At 38.9% G+C, this 20514-nt stretch overlaps 1 protein-coding gene across 1 annotated transcript in view; it reads right to left on the bottom strand.

The window, feature by feature from the left end:
* The window catches only part of TMC1 (transmembrane channel like 1), a 151415-nt gene that overhangs the window by 95126 nt on the left and 35775 nt on the right, over nt 1-20514 (bottom strand). Inside the window, exons 5-6 of the mRNA XM_069087161.1 lie at nt 3035-3125; nt 393-474 (exon numbers count right to left, since the gene is read on the bottom strand). Of these exons, the coding sequence (XP_068943262.1) occupies nt 393-474; nt 3035-3125 (173 nt within the window). The remainder of the gene's footprint in view (nt 1-392; nt 475-3034; nt 3126-20514) is intronic.

Below are 20514 nucleotides of genomic sequence, written 5' to 3'. Positions count from 1 at the left end.
TAAGAATACAATCTCTGCTAAAACAATTATATGATGAGCTGTCATTGCACATGGCACCATTCAATCTGTGCAGAGCACAAAGTAACACAGAGTCATATTAGAAAAATTTTGCTTTAGTCTAAAAAGAGAGGGTGGAATTAAATGACTCTTTTTCCTGGGTTGATACATACTCAATATGCATAGTTATTTATACTCTTAGGAAGCTTCATAGTGTGAAAGAGATGACTAGAAAGGGGTGTGGTTTTTTCCCCTTTTTTCTTTCTTTCTGAAGGGTCAAAGACTGGGAAAGACATTTCACAAACTTGGCAAGTTTGGCTGAAATCAGTGGTTTATCCTAGATAATTTCACTTTCTCTTGCCACCCGCCACCATCATGGTCTAACGAGCACTTACTTTCAACAGCTTTGATTTTATTTTCCCATGGTATACATGCCTGCTTGAAGATTTCAAAATCACGAAGAAATTTTGCCCATTTCTAGAAAGGAGAAAACACAATCATTGGTTCTCAGATTGTTGAAAGGCAAGTCAAATGGAGAATGAACTCCATTAAGACTACATGAGTAAGGGGTGGCCAGGTGGCTCAGCTAGTAAGAGCACCGGCCCCAGTGTAGGGATGACCTGAATGGAATCCCAGGCTCAGACACTTAGCACCCACCCAGAAACACCTGGGCTGTGTAACCTTGATCAAGTTACTTAACCCTGATTGCTCAATTAAAAAAAAAGACTACATGAGTAGCATCAAGGGTGTGAACCAATAGACTGCCATGGAGCAATGAACCTTCTTTCAAAGAGGGGTCAGGGCAGAAAATTCCAAATTCCTTTGCCCATTACCAATCACTGTTCCAAGGCAAAGATACATCTGGTTAGTTCAGTGTAAGAGAACATAATGGAGAGTAGATTGTAAATTCTTTGAGGGAAAAGACTATTTCCTTGATTTTATTTTTATATATAACCAACATCTAACTTAGTGCCTGGAACATAGTAAGCCCTTAATAGATGCTTGCTGATTGATTAATTGAATACAATTAATTATATAGTTTTAAATCTATAGTCTAGGGGGAAACATCTTTATGTTGTTAAGATATGAACTAGGGAATCATAGAACGTCAGACCTAGGAGGAATCTTAGAGGTCAACTAGTCCAAATCCCTCACGTAACAAATGAGGAGACTGACACTCAGGGTTGGAAGTGACCTGCCTCAGGTCACGTTGTGAGTTAATGACAGAACAAGAACAAGAATTCAGATCAGCTGACTCTTAAGCCTTCACTCTTTCCATTATCAATGCACTCTTCATCTGGTTTGCAGATGTGCAGAGAATTCTAGGGTTCCAGAGAACTACATGAACAGAACCCAACCAATAATAAGAGTCAAATCTATGATGTAAAATGTGTCAAAAGCAAAGAAACCCAAAGTCATGCATTTTTCTCCACTTCAAATTCAACTCCAGTCCCACCTTGAAGATATTTCTGATTCCCTTCAGCTACAACTTAGTTTCCTTCCCTCTAATGCTGCCCTGAGTTTATTTGATATATATGCATCTCTTAACATCTAGCCTCTCCTATTAGAGTGTACATTCTCTAAGAGTAGGAAATTCTTCACTTTGGTCATTGTATTCTCAGAGCCTATTGCATAACAAGGACTATGTCTACTATATGCCACGTACAATGCCAAGCTGTAATTTTTTTGTGGAAGTTTCCCCACAAGGAATAGATTCGGAGTTTTGAGGCACGTTAGAGATGACTTTGTCCGACTTGCTCATTTTGCGATGACAAGAAAAGAGGTCCAGAGAAGTTGCAATTTGACTGTGAGCTCCTGAAAGGATAGATCGTGTTGGTCTTCCTCTGTATCCCTAGAGCTTAGCAAAGTTCCTGGTATTAGTAGGCCCTCAACACAGGCTTGTTGACTTGACATTACTTGACACAGGAGGCATTATGGTGCAAGCGTTGAGTGTTCTGGACCCGAGGTCTGAGTACCTGGGTTTCACTCTTATTTCTAAAGGTTGGTGGCTGTTATTTTTGTATGTTGGGCAAATTCTTTAACTTCCCTGGACTAACCTATTGACTAACCGATGAAAATGAGGGGATTGAACTTCTGGGGTCTCTTCGAGCTCTAGATTTATGATTCCCATGAAAAGAAGCCCAAGGTCACAGATGTAGATAACAGCATACAGGAAGAAGAGAACTGGATGTGGAGTCAGAAAATATTGGTTCACTTCCCAAATCTGCCACTTGCTACCTGTGTCATCTTGAGCAAGACACTTCTCCTCTCTGGGCCTCAATTTCCTCACCTGTAAAATGAGGAAGGAGGAGGGCTAGATGACCTCCAAGATTTCTTCCAGCTCTAAATCTGTGATCTAAGTGGCAGACCTGGGCTAGAACTGCAGTCTTCTGACTCCAAGCCCAATGTTCTTTCCATGAATACCACTAACATTTGTAATAACATTCAGGGTTTCTTTGATGTGGCGTAACATAACATAACATGATGTGACATGACGTAATGTCACGTAACATAACACAACACAACATGACATAACACAATATAACACAACACAATATAATATAGCACAACACAGCATAACATTATAATACAACATAACATAATATAAATGTTATGATATGTGATATGCTGTGATGTGATATATGATGTATCTTGATATATGAGATATTCTATGATATATAACATAACACAATGTAACATAATATAAAGTAATGTAATATGATATGATATAATAATATAATGTAATACAGTACAGTACAATACAATATGATATACACCAAAAAGCACTTACTGTCTGTTGTGCTATTTTTCTCATTTCCTATGCCTTGCTCCACAAGGGTTGATTCCCTTGTCAGAAAAAAGCTAAATGGTCTTTTGGTATTCAAAATGTATCATAAACAGCAAAGGAATGTTTGGAGACTTGGGCTCTCTCCTTAGCTCCCAAGGAATGAGAATGTAAGGGACAGTAATCATAAAGTGTTTAATTAACAGGAATATGCAGACTCACTGAAAAAAATCCTTCTATAAAAATACTTACTTTTTTCATCATCATCTTGAAAGCAAACCATCGTTTTCCTTTTCCTTTCCCAAGTGCCCCTTCATTTGCACTGACAAATTGTTTGGCTTCCCTTACAAGAGGAAAAAAAACGAGAAGGGGAGGAGCATAAGCTGATGTTATATTAACATGGAAATTATCTTCCCTCAACTAATTTTGAAAAAGATCCCAAGTTTCAAATGTAACAATGTCTTTCAGTCACGGTTATAGAGGAGCTCCCACTTCTGCCTACCAGGGGGATGGTGGTGGTTGTTATTTGTACTTACCACCCTCCACCTTCCATCCTTTCTAGCCCCAAACTGGATAACATTTGCACATGCTAGAGTGAGGACGACCTCAATGCCACTCGGAGTTGTATCCTAAATCCCAAGGCTGAGACTGAAATGGCATTGGTCCACAGAAATCTGGCTGGGCCTCCGGTCATCTGTCATCCACAGAACCAACATCAGAGATAGCTTTTTATGTATGAGAGATCAGAATCCTGTCATCTTCAAAGATGAAGGACTCAAACTCATTTTGAGAAGGAATAGGCTGAGAACATAAGATTGTCTATCACTGTCTAATGAACCATGTTAACCAACTGACATGGCTTCTTCCACAAAAACTAAAGCAAAAAGGTATTTAAGGAAAGAAAAAAATGAAAGTCATAATATTCCTAATTTCTTTTGGACTTGCTTTCTAATTTTTACTAGGGTGCTGCTTAACATGTGAGACTGTGGTTATTTTAATGGCTAAATATAATACAGCAGGACTTTTCAGGCTTTCAAATTCTATCTAGGAAGAAAGACCTAATTTTTTCAGACCCTGTGACTTATAAGCTGTTGTAAATGATACAAGGACAAATCTGAAAAGAGCTAAAAGGCAGGCCTCTGGTACCCTATGACTTTACCTATAAAGGAAATGGAAGGAGAAGTTTCCACAGCATTCTGGCAGTTTGTGTGCTGATTTTAATGCCAGATTCATTTCCTGGTTTTTGTATGATTTTTGTTGGCAGAAATAGGGAAGAAAGTTAGGGCAGACTGACATCAGAAAAATGAATTGCCCATCAGTTTGCAATTCAGAAAAAGGTTGCATTAAAAAGGAAATAAAAATGGCTTGTCCAATTCTGCCTAACGACATTTATTCTTGAATTTTGGGTTCTTTCGAAAGTATACTGTGGCAGGTTGGGGCCAGATTGTCCACAACTCAACTCTGATTTTATTTGAACTGGGCTGATTTTAGTTACGTTTCCCCTCAAATACATGTTTCTGCATAGGTAGGGTTTTGGCCTGTGCCAAAAAATGAATGATTCATTGGCACATCAATTGAGCCTATAAAAAGAGAAGCTCAGGGGAGGCTTTTACTAAAAATTACAATGAATACATAGTATATATTTTCTATATGTAGTGGTCATTTGAACAAATACTCAGAATTAGCAGTAAATATAATCATTGATAGTATGTATAGAATAATTATATATATATATATATATATATCTGTCTAATGGTAGCCATCTCTAGAGATAACCTTATATATTTAAAAGGAATAGCATGTTGTTCATAATAGATTTGTAATTTCATGTGTAATCATCTTTTTTATTATACTATGTTATGGAAATGCTTATTTTATTTCATGAATTAAAAATAAAATAAATGCACATATGTATCTACATTGACATTTTATAAGCTATGAATATAGTTCCATCATTCAACGAAGTGTGTAGAGTTGTCAAAGAAAATAAAAATCTTCAATTTGATGAATATGATGTAGATACATAATTAAAGCACGTAGCAATATATACTAGCACATATTACCAAAGTTCTGAGTATTTAATAATGTGCTATTTTTTGTATGTGACAGTAATGCTATTGTCCTACTATTCGCAGGGTGAGAAATAAGGTAGTATAGCAAATGGAGGGTTAGCTTTGGAGTTAGGAAGACCAGATTAAAGCTTTCTCTTAGATATATCAACCAACCAATCAATGAAATAAACTTTTCCTTTGTACTAAGAGATAGAACATTTGCTAGATAGTTGTTTCAGGGAAAATGTGACCTGAAGTCACTTGATCTCTCAGTGCCCTATAGAAACCATGACTAGAAATGATAGCAGGGTTGCCAATCTGCATTGGTGAAGAGGATTTCTATACTGGAAATTTCTAATAACAAATGGGATTGCTGGTCTGGACCAAAAAAAAAAAAATTGGTGGTACATGAACTTTGAGTTGGTCATCTGATTGTAGTTGCTCAGTTGTGAACACCTCTGTGTGACCCCGTGGACAGATATACATATAGCTATGTAAGGGGTTGGGACAGCTTGGTGGCACAGTTGATAAAGTTCTGGGCCTGGAGTGTGGATGACTCATCTTCCTAAGTTCAAAACTGGTCTCCAAGGCTTACTAGCTGTGTGACCCTGGGCAAGTCACTTAACCCTGTTTGCCTCAGTTTCCTCATCTCTAAAATGAGATGGAGAAGGAAATGGCAAACCACTCCAGTGTCTTTGCCAAGAAAACCCCCAATGGGATGGTGAGGAGTTGGACGTGACTGAAAAACAACTGAAAACCCTTATGACCCCATGGCCTGTGCTTGTGAGCTGGCTGGCTGGAGGTTAGTACAGTTGGTGGCTTCAGAATACAGTCTTGAGCACAACTCCACCTTCCCTTCCCCTAATTGATCTGTAAGCAGGAATTTCAGCACAACTCCACCCTTCCCTCCCTTAACTGATCCCTGGGTGGGAGTTTCAGCCTAGGGTAAAATCCTGCTCCATTCTTCCCTGCCCCCCCCCCACTGGTGTTTCCCATCTCCACTCATTCTAGGTTCCCTGTACCTCAGCCTAGGGATAAAAACTTTAAGGCGGGAAAATTCAAATATACACTGACCAATCACTGATTGTAGTTTCAGCTTACGTAACCTGACTATTGTAATCTCTTTAAAAACCAGCATACTGTTCATGCCAACTCACTGTCTGAGCTGGGTATGTGACCCCGGCAGTCCTGCGGTAGTAAAATCCACTTCCAATTTTAATCTCAGGGATCTTCTGTCTCGCTCCTTTATGCCCTATAACAGAACAACTAACTGGCCCAAATTAGATTCTAATACATACTGAAGCTTAAATACGTTGGCCGCATAATAAGAGGATGGGACTCATTGGGAAAGGCTCTGATGCTGAGAAAGATTGAAAGCAAAAGAAAAGGCAATGGCAGAAGATGAGATGGATAGATAGTATCATCAAAAAAAAAAAAAGGAACATGAGTTTGGACAGACTTTGAGAGATAGTGGGGGCGGCTAGGTGGTGCAGTGAATAGAGCACCGGCCCTGGAGTCAGGAGGACCTGAGTTCAAATCCTGCCTCATACACTTAACACAAAAACTAGCCATGTGACCTTGGGCAAGTCACTTAACCCCAATTGCCCAAAAAAAAAAAAAGAGAGAGAGAGAGAGAGAGAGATAGTGAAGGAGGCTAAAAGGGCCTGGCAAGCCCTTTGAGTCCATGCGGTCAGGAAGGATCTAACACTGCTGAAAGACTGCACAACAGTAACAAGCCTTGTCAGAATCAAGCTCTAACCAACCTCCATCTGTATTTTTAAAAATGTAAATCGTGACAATGTACTGTTGTTAAGATCGATCAAGATGGTGCATCTCCAAAGAAGGGATAAAAAGTGTCAGAAATCTGAAGAGCAGGAAGCAGAAAAATAAGAAAGGAAGAGGGAAAGCTGACTAGAAACTGGATTTGCATATAAAACTTCCTCAGAGATAATAGCTGCAGGCTGTCTTCTGTTTGCTGTAGGGCTTCCTGATAATATTTGTGCATATCTACACACATTTATAAAAAGCTTAAAAACATTGTTCCAGCATCTAAGGCTTAAATGATTTGTCCAGCATGACATGGCAGCTAGTAGCTGTCAGAAGCTTTAGATTGAGGCTTTCTTAACAGCAAGCCTAGCATTCTATCTAATGCTAATCACTGCTCTGACACATAAGTACATAATCTATTTTAGTATTTTTAATTGTATTCTATTTTTTTCTAATTACATGCAAAGACAATTTTAACATGCATTTTTTAAAAAAAAATTGAGTTTCAAATTTTTCTTCCTCTCTCCTTTCCTCCTCCCTAAAATGGCAATTTGATATGTTATATAGAACATAATTGTTTTAATGATGAAGGTTGTCTGACATGTAGGCCAGGTGTACTCTGACCCTATAGGCAACTTTCAGATCTGTAAAGGTTGAATCAAGAAGCAAAACATCATAATCATAATAATCCTTTCACATAAGAAAACAAACAGTAAGGACATATATGAGCAGTTCTTTAAGGTCCATAACCTCAGGGATGCCCCCCTTCCCCCAAGTTAATAATAACATCTCAAATAGTCAAATTGCAAGAGCTTTTTTCCTTTTCTCATGTTGGTTGACGAAAAAAAAGATTCCATTTTTTAAAAGCCTTCATGCATTGAGCCTATCCACTTTCCTGATATCCTTTGCAGACATTTGAAACTACCCCTCAGGGCTGGAGGCTTAGGCAGAACAAATACCTAAGATAAGGGACTAGCTGACCTAATAGATAGTAAATTGTCCTAGGCTTCAGGAAGACCTTGGTTCAAGTCCCTCTGAGATACTCTGATATCTCCAGAGTTCAGCACAATACCTAGCAAATAATAAGCACTTAATAAATACTTGTTAATTAAGGCTAGCTAGATTCAGCTAGGTGGCATAGTGAATGGAGTGCCAGTCCTGGAGTAAGGCACTTCCTGAGTTCAAATCCAGCCTCAGACATTTACTGGCTATGTGACCCTGGGGCAAGTAATTTAACTCTGTTGGCCTCAGTTTCCTCATCTGTAAAATGAGTTGGAGGAGGAAATGGCAAACCACTCTAGTATCTTTGCCAAGAAAACCCCAAATGGGGTCATGAAGAATCAGATGTGACTGAAAAAAGACTCAAAAATAACAAAGTGACCAGAAGCAAGTAATTTAAGATTATAAATTTTAGAAGCTACTCTAAAACTACAAATTAGAGATGAGTTACCAACTTGTTATCAGTGGAGGGAGTTTCCACATTGGAATTCCCTTATACTGAGGAAATCAGAGATCAAGACCACCTCTACCACCAAATAAGAGCATAAAGGACATACTTGGTCTTTAACCATTTTTGTTACTTTCTAGGTAAGTCTCCAATTGGAAAAATTTGAACATGTAATTAAACAGCTATAATTCTACAACGTTATCTTCTATTCTTGGTGTTCTAATTGTTTTAAGTTGCAAACAAATGACTCTGCTCTATGAGCTATTAATTATGAAGAACAGAATTTAGTTTTATAATCAAATTAAACTTTTAATAAAATTTAGTCTGATACATATAATGATCTATAGGCATATGGTGTTATATGATAACTAGGCAGAAATGTTCATTAGTTCATGTAAATCACTCTAATTAACATTTCTTTCATATAGCCAAATGAGGTTTCACATTGCCTTCTGTTCATTCTCCAGCAAGCATTTATAAAATGTCCATATCAACAGTTTTCCCTGATTGCTTATATAATTAATTTTCATCATACTCTGATATTCATTTAAGAGTAGATCTGACTCCTCATTAGTCATATGACTTCCCAACCTTTATATCATTGGAATCTGAGGTTTTCTGTATCTCCCCCATTCTCCTGAATCTCTTCTCAGACCATTTCCCTGAGAGACCTTTGTGTGACAAGTCCCCCTGTTCTCCGCTTCACCATGACCCAGAAGGGACCATCACAGTCATTCTGAGAGGCAAAGGGTTCAAGGGAATGGAGGGAAAATGTTATGACTGTTGATTGCTAAGGGTTGTGACTCAAGCCAATAGAACTAGTATGTGAAGGGGGTAAAAACACAGTGAGAAACTAAATTAAATTTTCAGAATCTGACAGGCTTGGGACTGGAGCAAGAACAGGAAAAGATTTGTGCTTCAGCATGCCCTCAAGGCAAGTCTAGATCCCAGAGTTTCAGTCAAAAGAAAAGTGGTGACCCCAATGACAAAATACATAATGTAATTCAGCGACAGGAACAAGGAAGACACACCCTTCAGAACTAATACCTCAATAGCACCTGCTTCTTGCTGCTTAAAACTGACTAGAGGGAGACTGATTTAGATTGAGCTTTATGTGGGCAAAGAGAAGCTGTCCACAGAGGCTATTTGGGCAAGTATCTGCTTGGGGAAGTGGATAGTGAGTTTGACTTGAAGTCATAAGATCATACATTTAAAGGTGAAAGGGAGTTTAGAGGGCATTTGATCCAACCCCTTCATTTTAAAGATGAGGAAATTGAGGTCCAGGTAGAATAAACAGGTTGCATAAGGTCACACAGGTAGTAAGTAGCAGATCTGAGATTTGAACTCAGGCCCTCTAACTTCAAATCCAGCATGATTTCTAAGGTATCATGGAGAACTGGGTTCAAATTCTACCTCTGACACTTACCTAGTTTTGTGATTCTAGGGAAGTCATTTTATCTCTCTGTATCTCAAGCTGTTAATTTCCTCAAATTTAGCTTTTGAGTCATAGATTGTCATCTACATTGGTGAAGGGAGTTGTCACATCCTGAGTTCCTTATGCTGAGTCTCAAAAATTTCCTTATCTGTAAAGTGGGGATAACAATTCCCACAAGTTCCCACTTTGCAGAGTGGCTGGTGAGACTCTAATGAGATAGCATTTTGCAATCTATACATGTGTCAGTTATTAACATGCTAGAGAGTAAAAAGGATCATTCATATAAAGGCTTTCATCCATGAGATTTGGGAACATTCTAGTCCCAAATTGGACCACATTCTGCCTGACAAAGATCCAGTTGAATTGTATTCCGTAAGAACAGTGTGCCAGGGCTGTAATTCAGCCTTCACCTTTCTGGGCTCAACCCAGCCCTAGAACAATATGCACAGTTCTCTGAGTTGTAACCCCAGACCCCGAGATAAATAATTAATGGGAGGGGTCTACTTAATGACAATAATACCTGGCCCCATGAAACATTGATCAGCTCCATGGGTTAGTAATTAGATCAAGAAGGTTTCTTACGCTTTGAAAAAAGCTTTCACAGTTAGGTGAGGGAGTACACTTTGGACTAACAAAATAGATAATTTACTCATAACACATGATACAACCTTGATTACACAGTGAGCTCCATATATGCTCTGCTGTCTTGGATACTTTCTTAATCCAGGAATGAATGCTATATCCCTTGTTGAACTTTGGGTTTGCTAAGCTGCACTTTCATTTTGAATATGAAAAGAATTACCACTTTCTTGGTTAAATATAAAATTTTTCATAATCATCCTTCAGTTCAAATTAGAAACATGTCCTGATGTTCTGAACATTTTTTGCTAGAAATTTCAGAGATGAGTGAAAACTTCTCTTTAATCATCTCCACAGTATCATTTTTTTCCCTTATCCAGGACTACGGAGAACTTCTAAACAGTTTATTAACACTTTTCAGAAAATCAATGGAATTCCTGTTACACTAGTGTAACAGAGAAATTCAAATTGAGTGAAATACAAAATTTCATTACAACCACAGGGAAGAGAGAGGCTAATGAATTTCCTTGGTATTTCCACTTTGCTAAGAAGATGCAAAAACAAAAGACAAATGGGAGACATACAAAAGGAATGGTATTATTTATTCTTATTTTTGTTTCAGATCTATGACATAAAGTTGGGGATGTCTCAGAGTACCTTTAGGCAAAATGAAATAAAAAAGCACTCCTTCCCCCTACCACTGTGAATAACCCATCCTATGGTGTCTCTATAGACAGAGCTTTGGTGTGAACAGCTCTTGGAGCTAGGTAAGAAGGGGTATAATTAATATATGGGGAAAGGCTATAACCCTGAACTTGAGATCATGAAAGAAGGACCCAGGTGTCAGGCTACAGAGGCCCCAGTAATTACACAGCACAATACTATAAAATTAGACAAGAGGATTTTATCCCAGAAGTCTCTTTCAGCAAAGGTTTACACCACCCTGTGGTACAAAGGCCATGGGTGTGTGTGTGAGTGTGTGTGTGAGTGTGTGTGTGTGTGTGTGTGTGTGTGTGTGTGTTCCTGCTCAGGTGACTTTGTTTCATGGTCCAGTAGAAAAAGCACTGGTTCATCCTAACCAAGACGACGGCCTCAAGATATAGAGACGTACATTTTTGCAGGATTTTTTCAGGAATCCCAATTCAGGAATTTGTTTTGTGTGACCTCCCATGTTTTATATAAGGGTTTTCTTTTTTTTTTTCCCTCTCAATGGAGAAAAAAAAATAAATGTATGTTAATGGTGGTGTTGGGGAAGAGGGGGGAGTTTAAAACAAAAATGTTTAAATAGCACTGGCTGTGGAATTAGAGGACCTGGGCCCCAATGCTCCTTTTGATACTTTCTTATTATTCATCCTAAAGCAAGTCACTTACCCTCCCCAGACCTCAGTTTCTACATTCATAAAATGTGGGGAAGGGCAGAATTGGACTATTTGGTTTCTAAGGACCCTTCCAGTTTTAGATCTATGATGCTATCATAACCCCCTGGGAACAATGGAAATGGGCACCTCCCTTTTAAAAAAAAGGTGTCGTGTAAGCCGTTTATTTCATTTCTTTATAATCTCTACTGTGATCATAACCATTACCAAATGCATGAATTGTACAAAGCATTTTGGCAAAAGCTATGAGGGGTGCAAAACAGCACAGTATGTTCCTGCTTTAAATAAATTTCCACTCTAGTTGAAGAAAAAAGATATAAACAAAAGAAAAAAACAACACAAGGCAATATATGCTAAGTGTCAAAAAAAAAAGATCATGGGATTTTGGAGTTGAAATAGAGTTTAGGAATTATCTAGCCCTGGGGTAGCTAGGTGGTGCAGTGAATAGAGCACCAGCCCTGGAGTCAAAAGGACCCAAGTTCAAATGCAGCCTCAGAAACTTGACACGCTTACTATGTGACCTTGAGTAAGTCACTTTATTGGTAAGCCAATTACCCTGCCTTCCCTCCTCCAAAAATTTTTTTTTTAATTTGGAAATTATCTAGCTCAGGGTTCTTACTTTTTGGGTGTCAAATTGATAGACTCCTTTTCAGAATAATGTTTTTAATGCATAAATTACATATGTAAGACTATATAGGAAAATAATTTTATTTACAGAAATCAAAATGTTTGAAGTAAAACTTTAATATAGATCCCAGACATCTGAAATCATTCTGCTCAACTTTGAATGACTAAAGAACTTAAGATAAATTTAATGACCAACTAGAATTCCTGATGACAAGAATGTTCTCGCCACTTGACAGAAAGGTGATCGATTCTTCAAGCTGCAGAATGAGGCATATATTTTTCAACAAGGACAAGATAGAAATTAGTTTTCACTATGCATATTTGTTGCAAGGGTTTTGTTTTTGGAGAAGAAGATAAATGCTTGTTGATTGAAAAAATTGAAGAAAAAAAATCATCCCTTTGAGAGTCTAGAAAGGGATAGGGACATGCAGGTTGGTAAATATCTTCAGCTACAGTGGTTTACAGTTTGGCTTTAATAACTTTTTTGAGAAGTGTAAATGGAGTATCTAATCAATGGATAGCATTATACTTGTACTCGGGTGGGGAATGTTGGGGGGCAAGAGAAAACTCAAAGGAAATGTGATTAGGCTGGCTTTCTTGTATCCCTAGTGCTTATCACAGTGCTTGACGCATAGTAGGTACTTATTAAATTGACTTATTAAATTAAGTTGACTGACCGATAAGGCCCCACTCTCTAGGAGTTTAAATTTAATTGCAGACACAAAAAATAGATACTTCACTCTCACCTTCCTAGGCATTTCCTACACAGCTCAGCCTTTGCTTTGTTGGCATAATCAGGAGTCCTTTACCTGGGGTCTGAGAACATTTAAAAAAATATATTTTGCTAACTTCATTTCAATATAATGGGTTTTCTTTGTAATCCTTTACTTTTCTTATTTTATGTATTTAAAAAGCATTATTCTGAGAAAGGTGTCCTTAGGTTGAACGATTGCCAAATGACTATGTGACATAAAAAATGGTTAATAACTCCTGTCAGAAAGAACTGTCTTCTCCAGGCTGCTATCCTGTTTGGTGCCTGCCTCTCTCAAACCGTTATTTCAGGAAAGGCCCTTCATTCTACAATCTCCAGGCATGTCCTGCACAGGCTCACTAACTCTCTTATACCTGTTGGAGTTGTCTTTTCCTCCCAAATCTCTCCAAATCCCAAACCATGAATCACGATCAGATCAACTCTGCCGATATTTCTGGATAAGATGTGTCAGTCTATTCTCCTCTGGTCCCCACTCGTCCCTGTAACTTTCTTGACTCAAGTGACACTTACTGACCCCCAGGTCTTCTTTGTGTGTTGTCTCCCCCATTAGAATGTAAACTCCCTGGGGACTATCTTTGCTTTTCTATTTCTGTCCCTTGTACTTGGCACATAGTAAGTGGTTAACAAAGGGTTGTGAACTCTGACTGAAACTTATAACTCACAAACCAAGGTCTTTCTGACTTCAAAACCATTTTGCCCCTCATAGTGTTAGATGTCCTAATAAACTTAGCCTTATAAAATCAAAATTGTTTGCTGGTTTTGTAACATAAAGAGTTTTGTAAGCTTTTAGTTGGCACCAGTAAGGAATATTTTCTATATTTTTATGCTAGGGCTAGTGAGATCTGTGAAATGAAACAAACCACTTCACTATACTCAGAGTAAAGCCTAACCAAGAAATTCAAGAACTGTTTATAGCCACCTCAAATTCTTGGATTTATTCTGAGCAAGGAAAAAACAGGCTATGGTAATTCACAAAGCAAGAAAGAGCACTTTACAATCTCTGTTTTCAGGTACCTTGCTCCCCATCATATACATAAAATGCCAAAATGTCACCAAAATAACATTTTGAGACACATGTACATTCTGAAATCTATCTTACCCAGGATCCTAGTTTTATAATAGAAAGAATACTCACAGGCACCATTCATTTGGAAAAAGAAAAAAGATGATCTCCTTTACTGCCCAGTTTGTTAGCTTGCAAATACACTGTACAGCAAACATTTACTTTGTAGAAATACATTTTTGAACATTCAAATTAGTCCTTCTGCACCTATACTATAGCAATAAGCTCAGTAAGTTCATTGAGCAGGATTACATCTTCATATTTGCCCATATCAATAAAATAACCTAGAACATGGATTTAGAACTAAAAGTAGAGTTGTGCTGAAGCCAGCTCCTACCTACTTGAGAAAAGTGATGGTTAAATTTTTAGTCTGAGCATTTATACCCTGTGGAGTACTGGACCTGGATTCAGGAAGACTCCTCTTCTTGAGTTCAAATCTGGCCTCAGACACTTTTTGTGGCCATGGACAAGTCACTTAACCCTGTTTGCCTCAGTTTTCTCATCTGTAAAATGATCTGGAGAAGGAAATGGCAAATCACTCCGGAATCTTTGCCAAGAAAACCCCCAATGGAGTCATGAAATCTCAATGAAGGGAGAGAGAAAGGAAGGAAAGAGAAAATTTAGAAATCAAAATTTTAAAAAACAAAAGTTAAAAATTTTATATGTAATTGAAAAAAATAAAGTATTTTTTTAAAAAGGTGATTTCAGAGGAAGAAATCCAAGCTGTCAATAACCATATGAAATGATGCTCCAAATCACTAATGATTAGATAAATGCAAATTAAAGCAGCACTCATCAGATTGGCAAAGTTGGCTAAAAAAAACAACAAAAAAGAAAATGACAAGTGCTGAAGGGGCTGTGGGAAAAAATATATATACATACATATATATATATATATATATATATATATATGAATGCACTGTTGATGGAGCTGTAAACTGGTTCAGTCATTCTGGAAAGCAATTTGGAACTATATCCAAAAAGCTTTTAAAATATGTTTACCTTTTGATCCAGTGATGCCACTAGTGGGTCTATAACCCAAGGAGATCAAAGAAAGAGGAAACAGACTCATACATAAGAAAAAAATTTTACAGCAGCTTTTTTGGTGGTGGCAAAGGACCACAAACAAAGAGGGTTGCCCTTTTCATCGTGAGATGGCTAAACAAACTATGGTCTATAAATGTGATGGGATACAATTGTGCTATAAGAAATGAAGAAGATTGTTGCAGAGGAAGCTGGGAAGACTTACATGAACTGATACAGAGTGAAGCGAGCAGAACCAGGACAACAATTAATACAAGGACAACAGTATTGCAAGGGAGTAGCTAAGTAGCACTGCGTCAGGCCTGGAATCATGAAGACCTGAGTTCAAATTCATCCTCAGACACTTACTAGCTATGTGACCCTGTGCAAGTCACTTAATTCTGTTTGCCTCTGTTTCCTCATCTGTAGCATGAACTAGAAAAGGAAAAGGTAAGTCACTTTAGGATCTTTGCCAAGAATAAAACCCCAATTCAGGTCATGAAGAATCAGACACGAGTGAAAAAAGACTGAACAATAACAAATGTACTTAAATAATCTGACATATTCCAGTGGATAGAGTACTGGACTTAGAGTTAAAAATCTGAGTTTGAATCCTGCCTCAGATATTTACTAGCTTGTGTTAACCTTCAGCATAGTTACTCTCAGCCTCAGTTGTAATATATAACATCTACCTGCCTGGGTTGCTGTAAGGATCAAATGAGAGATGTGAAGCACTTTTACAAATTTTAAAGTCCTACATAAGTGCTAACTATTTTGTCAAAAATCTAGAGTGCCAATCTTATCCTAAAGAGACACACCATGCAGAATGTAGCAGTCTCCTAGGAGAGCTCAAATTAAAACAAGATTTACAGTTTGCTTTTGAAAGAACCATCTAACTATAAGAGGATCATGAAAGTATATCGCATAGGATCACAGCGTTTGAGCTGTCAGAAATCTTACTTGGCACTAAGTACAAATCTGCATTTTAAAGACAAGGAAACTAAAGCCCAGACAAGTTAGATGACTTAGTCTTCCCCCAAAGAATGTAAGCTCCTTGTGGGCGGGAGCTGTTTCTCTTTTATTTTTGTCTCTCCCCATCCCCTTAGCACAAGGATTCTCAAAGTGTGATCTGTACAACCTTGAGAGTGTATGAGACTTTCTCTAGGACAAAACTATTTTCATAATAATGTTCAGACTTTTAAATTTCTAATAGGGGAAATATTAATAAAAATAATCCACATAAACAAGTTTGAGGGCAGTCCTCAATCATATTCAAGAGTCCTCTTTATGGGTGCTGAGACTAAAACTTTTATTAATCAATGCCCTAGCAAAATGTCTAGTACATAGTAGATCTTTAATAAATGTTTCTTGGTTGATTAAGTCCTTAGTCGTTGTGATAGTAATGGCAATTAAAGATTCCCCTGTATTGGCTTGGTTTTCAAATTGATTGTATTAAAACCCAGAGTTTGTTAATCCCACCTGTGGGATGGGCTTGTTGATGTGAAAAGAAAGTCCTGAAGTGGGAGGAGCTGGTGATGTAGATTTGGAGAGACACTAGAGAGAGGCGGAAGATCTTTTTTGGTAGCAGCACCTCGTGGAGAGAGAGAGACTAAGAGAATTGCTGGTGGCCGCTTTGAATTGCCCTGGACTTTTGAGACCTGCCCCCCTGCTGCCAAGGACTGAGGAGACATGGCTGTTTTGCTGGTACTTTGTCTGTCTGTTTTGATGTTATTTTGCCAGATTTGTCCACTGGTGAAAGACTGTCCTTTTGTTGAAGAAGTCCTGGAACCTGGCTGTTCGCTAAGAAGGCCTGCGACTGTCCTGCAGACAGAGAGTGAATACTGTCCACTGGTGAGGGACAGTACTGTTGTTGCAGGGGTCTGGAGACTGTCCTGCAGACAGAGTGAATACTGTCCACTGGTGAGGGACAGTACTGTTGTTGCAGGGGTCTGGGAGCCTTTCTGTTGGTTCAGAAGCCCTGAAGAAGGATTTTCTTGTTGTATGTTTACAGAAATCCTGGGAGAGGGCTTTGCTAATGTGTTCAGGGGTTCTAGGGCTGTTCTACAGACAGAGGATAAATTCATGAAGGGACTGGCAATGTATCTTATGGCCTTGCTAAGCCTTGTCTCTCCAGGAACTAAGATTGCTGAGAACTTGCCTCGTGTCAAGATGAAGAAAAGACCTCCATTTGGGTATTAAGTGCTGTGTTTAAACTTGATGTAACTCTGGGGTAGATTCAATTGTGATCCAGGGGTGGGGAACTTTTGACCTTTTTGTGTTCTATGGTTGAGCAAATGAATGTATTTTACTTATGTTTGGAAACTAATCTCCATTTGAGAAGAGGGGCTTTGTGGTGGACTTAATTAAGGTATAGCCTAGGGGTGGAGAAGTATTTAGAACAGAGACTTTGTAATTGATTGAATGATTGGAAGGTCCTGGGGTGGGGTAGTACTTGGAGATTATTTAATCATACTTAGTAAATACTGTATTTTGAATGATGTCATGTTTTGATCTTCTCTGTTCTGGGTTTGTTACTGAATAAAATAGAGAGCACCTATGCTGGTATTTCGAACCTGGGAAGTTGCCTTTGCTTGGTATTACATTACAGTCGTACAGATGGTAATAGGAAAGTCAGAATTCAAACTCAGGTGCTTTAACTCAAATTCATCCCTCTTTCCATTTTATCTGTCTTGCCAAGGGCACGCAAAGATAAACTCCAGTAATCAGCTCTGCAATAAAAATCCAGTGGATTGGAGTTTTGCTAGAACTGTCCAGAAACCCCACTTTCCTTACCCTGTCTCCACCCTTTTTGTTGAAAAGCTTTTCCAAAATGAACTCATCCACTTTTGTGAATATGCAATAGATATAATTAAATATTGTTTTGATTACTGACCTTACATTGCTCTAAGTATTCTGAAGAAGAATTTTTGTTGGCTAAGATTTGTTATCTATTGTATTGGACCATGGATACAGATATGAAAAATATAGGACATAGGGTTCCCAAATAAAGATAGCAAGAGATAGAATTATGAGAGTCAGTATTTCTGCCAGTGTTAGACTAATAAGCACTGGGCTTCAATGACTGGAGGAGAGCGTGAAGCTGATGACTTTTTGCAGCTCTTCCTCACTTAAATCCATTTCATTGGCAAGGTAAGGCATCACCCCTGTGATATCATAGGTCCCCATTGAGAACAAAGCACTAATAACAACAAAGAGCCCTGGGTTTATGTACTTGTGCCCTGGGGAAAGATAGATTCCTACTTCCCCACTCCCATAGTGGAGATGGATATTACTATAGATCAGGAAAGAATTCCCCGCCTTTGCGCTGCCAATCATATTGAGGGACAAGCCTTTGAAGGTTGGAAGTTTAATTATATAGAACATCTGTGAACTTACAGAAAATACATGCCGAGTTCTGATCCTTTCTGTCACGTTGGTGGTAGATGGTGACTGGTTGACATCACTAAACCAGAAGGTAGGGCAAAGAAATGAATGTGTATCGATTCCAGATTCTTGAAGGGGTTCAAATATGAGTTATCTCCCAATTCTTATGATAGGAGTCAGGACAGAGAGGCTTTTATAAGCTTTGTGGACAGGGATGTGGTAACTGCAATTAATCCTTGTAGGAAGGATCTTTGGTTTCATGAGGGAAGCAACACTCAGCTAGTCTACTACTTAGTTGAGAAGTCCCAGGGAATAGCCTGAGACCCATGAAGGTTAAGTAACTAGTTCAGATCCACACCGCTAATGTCAGCTGGGATCAGAATTTGGGCCTTTCCTACAAAGTCCAGCACTCTGTCCACCACTCTTCTGTTAGTCAATTTTTTTTATACAACTTGTGAGTGATTTCGCTGACATAGGGAACTCTGAGTAGAAAATTCGTCCACCAGAATAGTTCAGTGTTTGTTTTGCAATCTGTAGTCTTAGACAGTAGCTTTCGGTAGAAGTATCAGCCACTGGCAATAATGGGTCAAGTATGGCCCATTACATTAAAATGTAATAGGGAAATATTTAACAAAATAAATAAGAATTCAATAGAGCATAGATGATGTTTACATGTGGTTTTCTAAGTCAACATGCATCCCACAGGGATCCTTATGCATGGCACTAAGAAGTTGAGTATCTTTGGCAGGGTCATGCAGTTAGTATATGTTAGAAGCAAGATTGAAACATAAGGCTTTCTGAGTATAAGGTTAGATCGCTGTCCATCTTAGGTCAGGATGCTTCTCAGTCCATAGGATACCAAAAATTAGCCTGCTGGTGATTGTTTTATATATGTGGCGTGAGATGTAAATGGCAACCCCTTGCTTCTCTCTCTGCCTCTCTCTCCTTCTCCCTTTTCACCCTGTCTCTTTCTATATCTCTGTGTCTGTTATTCTCTCTTCGCTCCCCCCTCCATTTACCCATATCATTCTCTTCCTCTCTCCATTCTGTTTTTTTTCTCTTATAATCTTAGCTTTTCTTGTCAGATTCCTCTTATAGTGAGAGGTCCCAATTCTAGACCCTACCCAACAGGTCATGCCCTCCTCCTTCCCATCTCCTAAGTGTGCTTTCCTTTTCTTCTCAGCTCTTCAATCTTCATTCTCCCCCTCCTCCCCACCCCCACCCCCACCCCCACCCACCTTTCTTCATGGCTTTCACTTCCAAAGACTTGAAATAAAAAAGTGGAAGACCCTCAGCATTCCTGTATCTAGTACTGAATATTCACTGTGTCAGTCTAGACTTCCTCAGGCCACGCTCTTTTCTACTCCCCACTCCCACCCCCCACAGGAAAAGGCATTTGCAAAGATGAGGGAGAGGGTGTCCCATGCCATTTAAAAAAAAATTCTGATTCTCTATGATTTCACCTTGCTAGCAGGGAGGTACAGTGAATGGAGTGCCAGGCCAGAAGTCAGGAAGACTCATCTTCCTGAGTTCAAATCTGGCCTCAGACACTTAATAGCTGTGTGACCCTGGGCAAGTCACTTAACCCTGTCTAGCTCCGTTTCCTAATTTGTAAAATGATCTGGAGAAGGAAATGGCAAAGCACTCCACTCTATCTTTGCCAAGAAAACCCCAAATGTGGTCGAGAAGAATTGAACACGGTTGAAAAATGACTTAACAAAAGGGGGGATGTAAGAGGGAGAGGAGGTGTTAGCTATCTGGAATATGCAGGGAGAGCCAGAAGGTCCCTTGCTCAAAAATGTCATTCCCACACATTTCTCCAATTAATGATTCATTTGGGTTAACAAACTCTACTGGGTATAGGGGATATAAATATACCCTTGTCTATCTGTCTATCTGTCATTGGCACCTCTGTGCCAATTGCTTTAATCAGGGCAACATCCCAGCTGAAATACCTCAGGGGATAGAAATGTTGGCTGAGGGAGTCTGGTGAGGAGGAAAAGCAGAAACGCAGGAAAAACTGCTGACTTACCCAGGGTCCTTTGTGAGAATCACATACTAGACAACTAGAGACAATCTTTATCAAGCATGCCAGTGCTGGAGTTTGGAACCTCAGGAATTCTGCATGTAACAAATGGCTGTGAATTCCTTCCCCACTCCCCCCCCCCCCCGCCCCGCCCCGGGCAGCTACTGGCCCTGGAGTAAGGA

The sequence above is a fragment of the Petaurus breviceps genome, unplaced genomic scaffold, assembly GCF_028583685.1.
Source record: "Petaurus breviceps papuanus isolate PSGF00001 unplaced genomic scaffold, PetGlider_PUasm1.0 118, whole genome shotgun sequence".
Taxonomy (NCBI): Eukaryota; Metazoa; Chordata; class Mammalia; order Diprotodontia; family Petauridae; genus Petaurus; species Petaurus breviceps.
This window is presented reverse-complemented; position numbering and strand designations above follow the sequence as displayed.